A 12,421-nucleotide genomic window follows, 5' to 3' on the forward strand; every position below is an offset into this window, starting at 1 on the left:
CACAACACCAGAGTCAAGTACTGGACAATACTACACATATATACTTGTTACTACACTATCACAACACCAGAGTCAAGAACTGGACAATACTACACATATATACTTGTTACTACACTATCACAACACCAGAGTCAAGTACTGGACAATACTACACATATATATTTGTTACTACACTATCACAACACCAGAGTCAAGTACTGGACAATACTACACATATATACTTGTTACTACACTATCACAACACCAGAGTCAAGTACTGAACAATACTACACATATATACTTGTTACTACACTATCACAACACCAGAGTCAAGTACTGGACAATACTACACATATATACTTGTTACTACACTATCACAACACCAGAGTCAAGAACTGGACAATACTACACATATATACTTGTTACTACACTATCACAACACCAGAGTCAAGTACTGGACAATACTACACATATATATTTGTTACTACACTATCACAACACCAGAGTCAAGTACTGGACAATACTACACATATATACTTGTTACTACACTATCACTGCACCTAGATAGTGTTTGAAGAACTTCTCAATAAGCTGAAGATATTAAATAAAGAATGAAAATAAGTATTGGTATAGATCCATGAAAACTCAGTTGACCTTTTATTCAAAAAAACTGTAAGACGTTATAATAAACATGAGTCGATCACGACCATCAGAACTGACGTCTCACTCCCCCTCCCTCACCTGTCTCACTCCCCCTCCCTCACCTGTCTCACTCCCCCTCCCTCACCTGTCTCACTCCCCCTCCCTCACCTGTCTCACTCCCCCTCCCTCACCTGTCTCACTCCCCCTCCCTCATCTGTCTCACTCCCCCTCCCTCACCTGTCTCACTCCCCCTCCCTCACCTGTCTCACTCCCCCTCCCTCACCTGTCTCACTCCCCCTCCCTCACCTGTCTCACTCCCCCTCCCTCACCTGTCTCACTCCCCCTCCCTCACCTGTCTCACTCCCCCTCCCTCATCTGTCTCACTCCCCCTCCCTCACCTGTCTCACTCCCCCTCCCTCACCTGTCTCACTCCCCCTCCCTCACCTGTCTCACTCCCCCTCCCTCACCTGTCTCACTCCCCCTCCCTCACCTGTCTCACTCCCCCTCCCTCACCTGTCTCACTCCCCCTCCCTCACCTGTCTCACTCCCCCTCCCTCACCTGTCTCACTCCTAAAGGAACAGTAACACGCACAACAACGTTATCGTATTTTACTTTAGTTTGTTCAAAAATGTCATTTCAAATTCATGAAGACCTGAAAAAATTCAGGACTTGGGAAACTATGAAAAAAATGTTTGTTCATTTTAATGTAGCGTCTGGAGCTCAGTTGTCTTCGTCTTCATCTTCGTCCAAAAAGACACTTAAAAACATTCAAATATCTTCATTCTGCTCGACTGTAGCGTCCTCTTGGATTGAAGCTCCACAAGATATACTCAAATATAGACTCGTCTAATTTTCATGAGAACAATTCCTCATATTTAGATGTTTTTAAGTGTCTTTTTGGACGAAGATGAAGACGAAGACGACTGAGCTGCAGTCGCTACATTAAAATGAACAAACATTTTTTTGTCTGAAAGAACTGACGACTCTGAAGATAATCCAACATTAGTCGACATGAGGGTGAGAAGAAAATGAGAGAAGTTGGAATTTTGGGTGAAATATCACAAACAAATAGTTTGTTTATAGTTTGTTTAAATAAAACATAAAGGAAAGAAACAGGAATCCTGTAAGAAACTGGTTCAAATGACTCTAAACGATCATTATATCAGTAAATACCACACCTTTCAACGAAGCTTTTTGTCTTATAATCTATTCAAATACTTTACTCCAGGTCGTTGACATTGATCGACACGAGGATTATGGTCTAGATTTCTGCTGGTGCTCCTCACTTTCTTGGGTCAGATCCTCGGTCCAAGAGGGAGTCTGGAGACCAGAAGACGAGGCCTGGAGCTGAACAGTAACAAGTGCTGTGGAAGCCGGAGGGGGAGGAGAGGAGAGGGGGAGGAAGAGGGTGAGGCTTCCTTCCTCGACCAGAGCCGACTTGGACGGACAAACCAGACAGAAAGAGAAGAAGAAGAAGGATGGAGGTGGAACCAAAGGCTGGCAGTGCAGGACGAGGAGAAACGGCATCAGAAGTTTATTTGACCGATAGAAGTAGGTCAAAGGTCGTGCAGATAAACCGGTGACCCCCACAGGAGATTAAGGGGAGACTGATACAGGGGGGTACATACTTTTGAATTAGCAGGACTGGACTTACTGAGTAGTTGCTCACTCAGCACAAGAGGCGTCACATGACTCATAATCTGTCGCCTGTATCGTTGAGTATTATTGACGTCGTTACACAATCACGTCCAGGCGCTGAGATCAGCAGAAAGAACTTTATCTTCAGCTTCTTTACAAGCGTTTCTATGAAAGTCTACAAGGTTTGTGCAGCAACACAACTATGTTTGTTCAATAGGTTTGTGTCACAGAAGCGACAATAATAACAACACAATCGTCGTGAGGTTGTGTCACAACAAACCGTCCAGGTTGATTTGTTTTGATTGAACTTTGAACTTCCTGGTGGAGATGACTTGTTGACAGTTGGTTTGTTAAAATATAAAACTAGTTTGTCACTTAAACCTCCTGTTTGTTCCACTCGACCAGTTTAAACCACAAACTAAATAATGATAATGATCTCTTAAGTGTTATCTTGTCAAATACAAAACAACTTACTTACAATTACTTACTTACTTACTGCTTCAAAGTTTAAATGTAACAAGAAAATGGACAAACCAGTGAATATTTTCACGTTAATCGCAAATAATAATTACAACAAATCAAAATGACGCACTGTGTTGTTCTCAGTATTATCTTGACCTTTAAAGTATATATTTTATTGAGTATTGTTTTGATTGTCTAAGCGCTTTGTGACCCTGGTCTGGAAAAGATCTATATAAAAACAAATCACTTACTTACCTGATGTAATACAAACCATAAAATAAGTATAAAAAACATTATTAGACTTCAGGAACTACTTGAGCTTCTAAAGTTCTGTTGACCTGGAGCTGCTTCCATGTTGGATTCTTGACAATAAATCATCGTTTTCTTCATCGTTGATCTCAAGAGAAACTTCAATGTTGTTCTTGTTACATAACTGTGAGTCGATGAATTAAATATTGAACAAATGAGCATTTATGTGAGAAGAGAAAACTGACAGTAAAGTATGGATATCTGACTTGATTGACAGCTGACAGCAGGTTGACACCAGGACATGTGTTGCTGCTCATTTATTCCCATCAAGAAATATTGACTTCATATTATCACGAGTCTCTAGATCTCAGTGTTTGTGTTCGTGTGACTCACAGGTTTACAGTCATGCAGGAGTCACAGGATTCCACACGTGTTGGATTCAAACTCACTTTTCTAAGATTCAGGATTCCAGAGACGTGTTGGATTCAAACTCACTTTTCTAAGATTCATGATTCCAGAGACGTGTTGGATTCAAACTCACTTTTCTAAGATTCATGATTCCAGAGACGTGTTGGATTCAAACTCACTTTTCTAAGATTCATGATTCCAGAGACGTGTTGGATTCAAACTCACTTTTCTAAGATTCATGATTCCAGAGACGTGTTGGATTCAAACTCACTTTTCTAAGATTCATGATTCCAGAGACGTGTTGGATTCAAACTCACTTTTCTAAGATTCATGATTCCAGAGACGTGTTGGATTCAAACTCACTTTTCTAAGATTCATGATTCAAGAGACGTGTTGGATTCAAACTCACTTTTCTAAGATTCAGGATTCCAGAGACGTGTTGGATTCAAACTCACTTTTCTAAGATTCATGATTCAAGAGACGTGTTGGATTCAAACTCACTTTTCTAAGATTCATGATTCCAGAGACGTGTTGGATTCAAACTCACTTTTCTAAGATTCATGATTCAAGAGACGTGTTGGATTCAAACTCACTTTTCTAAGATTCATGATTCAAGAGACGTGTTGGATTCAAACTCACTTTTCTAAGATTCATGATTCAAGAGACGTGTTGGATTCAAACTCACTTTTCTAAGATTCATGATTCCAGAGACGTGTTGGATTCAAACTCACTTTTCTAAGATTCATGATTCCAGAGACATGTTGGATTCAAACTCACTTTTCTAAGATTCATGATTCAAGAGACGTGTTGGATTCAAACTCACTTTTCTAAGATTCATGATTCCAGAGACGTGTTGGATTCAAACTCACTTTTCTAAGATTCATGATTCCAGAGACGTGTTGGATTCAAGAGACGTGTTGGATTCAAACTCACTTTTCTAAGACTCATGATTCAAGAGACGTGTTGGATTCAAACTCACTTTTCTAAGATTCATGATTCAAGAGACGTGTTGGATTCAAACTCACTTTTCTAAGATTCATGATTCCAGAGACGTGTTGGATTCAAACTCACTTTTCTAAGATTCATGATTCAAGAGACGTGTTGGATTCAAACTCACTTTTCTAAGATTCATGATTCCAGAGACGTGTTGGATTCAAACTCACTTTTCTAAGATTCATGATTCAAGAGACGTGTTGGATTCAAACTCACTTTTCTAAGATTCATGATTCAAGAGACGTGTTGGATTCAAACTCACTTTTCTAAGATTCATGATTCAAGAGACGTGTTGGATTCAAACTCACTTTTCTAAGATTCATGATTCCAGAGACGTGTTGGATTCAAACTCACTTTTCTAAGATTCATGATTCCAGAGACGTGTTGGATTCAAACTCACTTTTCTAAGACTCATGATTCAAGAGACGTGTTGGATTCAAACTCACTTTTCTAAGATTCATGATTCAAGAGACGTGTTGGATTCAAACTCACTTTTCTAAGATTCATGATTCCAGAGACGTGTTGGATTCAAACTCACTTTTCTAAGATTCATGATTCCAGAGACGTCTTGGATTCAAACTCACTTTTCTAAGACTCATGATTCCAGAGACGTGTTGGATTCAAACTCACTTTTCTAAGACTCATGATTCCAGAGACGTGTTGGATTCAAACTCACTTTTCTAAGATTCATGATTCAAGAGACGTGTTGGATTCAAACTCACTTTTCTAAGATTCATGATTCCAGAGACGTGTTGGATTCAAACTCACTTTTCTAAGATTCATGATTCCAGAGACATGTTGGATTCAAACTCACTTTTCTAAGACTCATGATTCCAGAGACGTGTTGGATTCAAACTCACTTTTCTAAGATTCATGATTCAAGAGACGTGTTGGATTCAAACTCACTTTTCTAAGATTCATGATTCCAGAGACGTGTTGGATTCAAACTCACTTTTCTAAGACTCATGATTCCAGAGACGTGTTGGATTCAAACTCACTTTTCTAAGATTCATGATTCCAGAGACGTGTTGGATTCAAACTCACTTCTAAGACTCATGATTCCAGAGACGTGTTGGATTCAAACTCACTTTTCTAAGATTCATGATTCCAGAGACGTGTTGGATTCAAACTCACTTTTCTAAGATTCATGATTCCAGAGACATGTTGAATTCAAACTCACTTTTCTAAGACTCATGATTCCAGAGACGTGTTGGATTCAAACTCACTTTTCTAAGACTCATGATACCAGAGACGTGTTGGATTCAAACTCACTTTTCTAAGATTCATGATTCAAGAGACGTGTTGGATTCAAACTCACTTTTCTAAGATTCATGATTCCAGAGACGTGTTGGATTCAAACTCACTTTTCTAAGATTCATGATTCCAGAGACGTGTTGGATTCAAACTCACTTTTCTAAGATTCATGATTCCAGAGACGTGTTGGATTCAAACTCACTTTTCTAAGATTCATGATTCCAGAGACGTGTTGGATTCAAACTCACTTTTCTAAGATGCATGATTCCAGAGACGTGTTGGATTCAAACTCACTTTTCTAAGATTCATGATTCCAGAGACGTGTTGGATTCAAACTCACTTTTCTAAGATTCATGATTCCAGAGACGTGTTGGATTCAAACTCACTTTTCTAAGATTCATGATTCCAGAGACGTGTTGGATTCAAACTCACTTTTCTAAGATTCATGATTCAAGAGACGTGTTGGATTCAAACTCACTTTTCTAAGATTCATGATTCCAGAGACGTGTTGGATTCAAACTCACTTTTCTAAGACTCATGATTCCAGAGACGTGTTGGATTCAAACTCACTTTTCTAAGATTCATGATTCCAGAGACGTGTTGGATTCAAGAGACGTGTTGGATTCAAACTCACTTTTCTAAGATTCATGATTCCAGAGACGTGTTGGATTCAAGAGACGTGTTGGATTCAAACTCACTTTTCTAAGATTCATGATTCCAGAGACGTGTTGGATTCAAACTCACTTTTCTAAGATTCATGATTCAAGAGACGTGTTGGATTCAAACTCACTTTTCTAAGATTCATGATTCCAGAGACGTGTTGGATTCAAACTCACTTTTCTAAGACTCATGATTCCAGAGACGTGTTGGATTCAAACTCACTTTTCTAAGATTCATGATTCCAGAGACGTGTTGGATTCAAGAGACGTGTTGGATTCAAACTCACTTTTCTAAGATTCATGATTCCAGAGACGTGTTGGATTCAAGAGACGTGTTGGATTCAAACTCACTTTTCTAAGACTCATGATTCAAGAGACGTGTTGGATTCAAACTCACTTTTCTAAGATTCATGATTCCAGAGACGTGTTGGATTCAAACACACTTCTAAGATTCAAGATTCCAGAGACGTGTTGGATTCAAACTCACTTTTCTAAGATTCATGATTCCAGAGACGTGTTGGATTCAAACTCACTTCTAAGATTCAAGAGCCTTGATGTTCATTTCTGTGGATCATTTCATTGAAACAAACAACTTCTAAAACAAAGACTTGTTTGAGTCGATTGGATGATAAAAATCACTCGGACACAAATAAACTGAATAAGTTCATTTTTATCCTCTATCAATATATAAATATATATATTTTTAAATGTGCATAAAAGTTGACTAAAGACAAAACTACCTCTGTGTGACTTAACAGCTTTAATTTAAATACGTTTAAGTGTTTGTGGAGCAAACAAGACTCAACAACAGGTTTAGTTTCTGAAAAAACTCTCATAGTTACATAAAAAACTTGTATATTTTAGTATGAAAAACCCATATTTTAAACTTTGGTTCTTTTGATTTATGTTGAATAAATGAACGATAAATATTGAAAGACAATTAAGTTGTAGGAAGTTTTTTTTATTTATTAAACCAAATATTTTGGTCTCTCATTATTTTTCCAACCATTGTAATGAATATAAAACTTGATAGTATTGAAATATAAAACTTGATACTATTGAATTTAAAACATGACAGTATTGAAATATAAAACTTGATAGTAATGAATTTAAAACTTGATATAATTGAAATATAAAACTTGATACTATTGAATTTAAAACATGATAGTATTGAAATATAAAACTTGATAGTAATGAAACATAAAACTTGATAGTAATGACAATTATATTGATTTCTTTTTTTTAATCAGTTATTTTTTAGCACAAAACAGTTTCAATCATTTAGTGAAGAACCTGAATGATGGTCTGTTGCAGTTTAACAGATATTACAACTTTAAATTGATGTAAAGTTTTATTTAATATTTCCTGATTCAAATCCACCGATATATGACAGTAATTTACAAAAAATGTACGTTTTATTTACGACTACATTATATGGTTCTCAAATGATGAATTTAAATGAATAATTGATCTATATTTATAAATTAGTATTATTATAATACATTAAACTGGAAAATGTATTTATTTTTCAGACATTTTCCTGATTTATAAAAAACTTTCCTGATCAATATATGTTCAATAATTGGTGTTTTATGAATACAATGAATTAAATGACGGTTATTGGAAAAAAACATGTATTTTTAGATGTTTTTATTGGTTAACAGCAGATATTATGTTGCTGTTGCTGTACATTGAAAATAATTGATCTTCTGATATCGATTTGTTTTGATGAAACTTTGCACGTCCTGGTCGAGATGACTGTGGTTTAGTTAAAATATGAATAAATAAATAAATATAAAACTAGTTTGTCACTTAAATCTGTCCTGAACTCGACCAGTTTAATCTATAAACTAAATAATGATAATGATCATCAAGTGTTATCTTGTCATAGCTGCTACACAAAGTGTGTGTTTTGATACAATTTGAACCACATTTTATGACAAAAAAAAAGGTTATTATTAATAATTGTATTTCTTCAGTAAAGAAAATACACCAAACATGACATATATCGAACAATAAAGTTGTTTAAATGAATATTAAGAGAGGAAATACTGACACGAACAGGAAGTGTGTGTTTCCTGCTCAGAAACAACGGTTTCCATCCTGTCACTCAAGAAGGATCTGAACAAACCTGACGCTTCGTCACAAACATCAGCGAAAGACTCGTTTAAATCACAAACACACAACAGTTCGAGACAATAACAACGATCGTGAACGGTGTGTGTTTGAAACAACAACAACAACAACAACAACAAGTGTGTGTTCATGTTTCAAAAGTTGTGAAGCGTCGAGAGAAGCTTTTGTTCTAGAAGAAGAAAAGTGGAAACTTGTGTAAAGATAGCGGACAGTGAGAGGAAGGAGGTTCCACACGCACGCGCACACACACGCGCGCACACACACACACACACGCGCGCGCACACACACTCTTGAACACACTCACCGCCTGCTGTCTGAGACACAACGCTCTGACCCATATTCTGTTACTCCACGACTTCCGGGTCGGTTCTGGATCCAGCGGACCCTCAAGACTGTCTCTCGCCGCATGAAGGCTCCTCTGCTCCCGCGCAGATCATCTTGTTCTTCCTTCTCTCAACTGAGTGGAAACTAGAGTCTGTCGTAACTTCCTCTCCCGCCTCCTCCCGCGCGACCTGCGCCATACTTGTCATTCCTGCGCCTCGTGCACGCCCTCAAGAGTGATACCACCACGTTACTTATGCAACCACACTACTGATAGCATTACACTACTGATGCCACCACACTAGTGATGCAAACATACTACTGATGCCACCACGTTACTGATACCACCACGTTACTTATGCAACCACACTACTGATAGCATTACACTACTGTTACCACCACACTAGTGATGCAAACATACTACTGATGCCACCACGTTACTTATGCAACCACACTACTGATAGCATTACACTACTGATGCCACCACGTTACTGAAACCATCACACTACTGTAAGCACCATGATAATGTTACCACCACGTTACTGATACCACCACGTTACTTATGCAACCACACTACTGATAGCATTACACTACTGTTACCACCACACTAGTGATGCAAACATACTACTGATGCCACCACGTTACTGATACCACCACGTTACTTATGCAACCACACTACTGATACCACCACAATACTGATAGCACCACGTTACTTATGCAACCACACTACTGATACCATTACACTACTGTTACCACCACACTAGTGATGCAAACATACTACTGATGCCACCACGTTACTGATACCACCAAGTTACTTATGCAACCACACTACTGATACCACCACAATACTGATACCACCACGTTACTTATGCAACCACACTACTGATACCACCACAATACTGATACCACCACGTTACTTATACAACCACACTACTGATGCCACCACGTTACTGAAACCATCACACTACTGTTAGCACCATGATAATGTTACCACCACGTTACTGATACCACCACGTTACTGATGCAAACACACTACTGTTACCACCACACTACTGTTACCATCACACTACTGTTACCACCACACTACTGCAACCACCACACTACTGATGCAAACAAACTACTGCAACCAACACACTACTGTTACCACCACACTACTGTTAGCACCACAGTACTGTTACCACCACACTACTTCAACCACCACACTGCTGTTACCATCACACTACTGTTACCACCACGTTACTGATACCACCACGTTACTGATGCAAACACACTACTGCTACCACCACACTACTGAAACCACCACACTACTGTTACCATCACACTACTGTTACCACCACACTACTGTTACCATCACACTACTGTTACCACCACACTACTGCAACCACCACACTACTGTTACCATCACACTACTGTTACCACCACACTACTGCAACCACCATACTACTGATGCAAACAAACTAATGCAACCAACACACTACTGTTACCACCACACTACTGTTAGCACCACACTACTGATACCATCACACTACTGTAACCACCACACTACTGATGCAAACACACTACTTTTACCATCACACTACTGTTACCACCACACTACTGATACCATCACACTACTGATACCATCACACTACTATTACCACCACACTACTGTTACCATCACACTACTGATACCATCACACTACTGATACCATCACACTACTGTTACCACCACGCTACTGATGCAAACACACAACTGATACCACCATGATACTCTTACCATCACACTACTGATACCACCACACTATTGATGCAAACACACTACTGATACCATCACACTACTGTTTATCATCACACTACTGATACCACCACACTACTGATGCAAACACACTACTGATACCATCACACTACTGTTTACCATCACACTACTGATACCACCACACTACTGATGCAAACACACTACTGATACCATCACACTACTGTTTACCATCACACTACTGATACCACCACACTATTGATGCAAACACAATACTGTTACCATCACACTACTGAAACATCACACTACTGTTTATCATCACACTACTGATACCACCACACTACTGATGCAAACACAATACTGTTACCATCACACTACTGAAACATCACACTACTGTTTATCATCACACTACTGATACCACCACACTACTGATGCAAACACACTACTGATACCATCACACTACTGTTTATCATCACACTACTGATACCACCACACTACTGATGCAAACACAATACTGTTACCATCACACTACTGAAACATCACACTACTTTTACCACCACACTACTGATGCAAACACACTACTGCAATCATCACACTACTGATACCACCATGATACTGCAACCATCACACTACTGATACCATCACACTACTGATACCACCATGATACTGTTACCGTCACACTACTGATACTATCACACGACTGTTACCACCACACTACTGATGCAAAAACACTACTGCAATCATCACACTACTGATACCACCATGATACTGCAACCATCACACTACTGATACCATCACACTACTGATACCACCACACTACTGTTACCACCATGATACTATTACCACCACACTACTGATACCAACATGATACTGTTACCACCACACTAATGATACCACCATGATACTTTTACCACCACACTACTGATACCACCGCACTACTGATGCCATCACACTACTGTTACCACCATGATAATATTACCACCACACTACTGATACCATCACACTACTGATACCACCACACTACTGTTACCACCATGATACTATTACCGCCACACTACTGATACCACCATGATACTTTTACCACCACACTACTCATACCACCACACTACTGTTACCACCATGATACTATTACCACCACACTACTGATACCACCATGATACTGTTACCACCATTATACTATTACCACCACACTACTGATACCACCATGATACTGTTACCACCATGATACTGTTACCACCATTATACTATTACCACCACACTACTGATACCACCATGATACTGTTACCAACACACTATTGATACCACCATGATACTGTTACCACCATTATACTATTACCACCACACTACTGATACCACCATGATACTGTTACCAACACACTACTGATACCACCACACTACTGTTACCACCATGATACTATTACCACCACACAACTGATACCACCATGATATTTTTGCCACCACACTACTGATACCACCACACTACTGATACCACCATGATACTGTTACCACCACACTACTGATACCACCATGATACTGTTACCATCACACTACTGATACCATCGCACTACTGATACCATCACACTACTGATACTACCACACTACTGTTACCACCATGATACTATTACCATCACACTACTGATACCACCATGATACTGTTACCACCACACTACTGTTCCCACGGTACTACTGATACCACCATGATACTGTTACCACCACACTACTGTTACCACCACACTACTGATACCACCATGATACTGTTACCACCACACTAGTGATATCGTCACACTCCTTTTACCACCCACTAATGTTACAACCCCACTACTGTCAGCACCCCGACACTGTTAGCACCACAATACTCCTATCACCATACTACTGTTACCACCACACTACTGATAACTGCACCACCAACTCACTACACCAACAACTGATATCGCCACACTACTGTCA

The 12,421-nt window shown here is 39.0% G+C and overlaps 1 protein-coding gene across 2 annotated transcripts in view; it reads right to left on the reverse strand.

Moving 5' to 3' along the window:
* Positions 1-12,421, reverse strand: part of phactr2 (phosphatase and actin regulator 2) — a 51,409-nt gene that overhangs the window by 26,397 nt on the left and 12,591 nt on the right. Inside the window, exon 1 of one of the 2 annotated variants that reach the window (XM_087803120.1) lies at positions 8,726-8,863. The exons of the other annotated variant lie outside the window; for it this stretch is intronic. Coding sequence (XP_087659246.1) covers positions 8,726-8,759 — 34 coding nt within the window. The 5' untranslated portion in view covers positions 8,760-8,863. Of the gene's footprint in view, positions 1-8,725; positions 8,864-12,421 lie in introns of those variants that run through there. 2 annotated transcript variants of the gene reach the window in all.

This window comes from Callionymus lyra, chromosome 11 (assembly GCF_982586985.1).
Source record: "Callionymus lyra chromosome 11, fCalLyr1.hap1.1, whole genome shotgun sequence".
Lineage (NCBI taxonomy): Eukaryota > Metazoa > Chordata > Actinopteri > Syngnathiformes > Callionymidae > Callionymus > Callionymus lyra.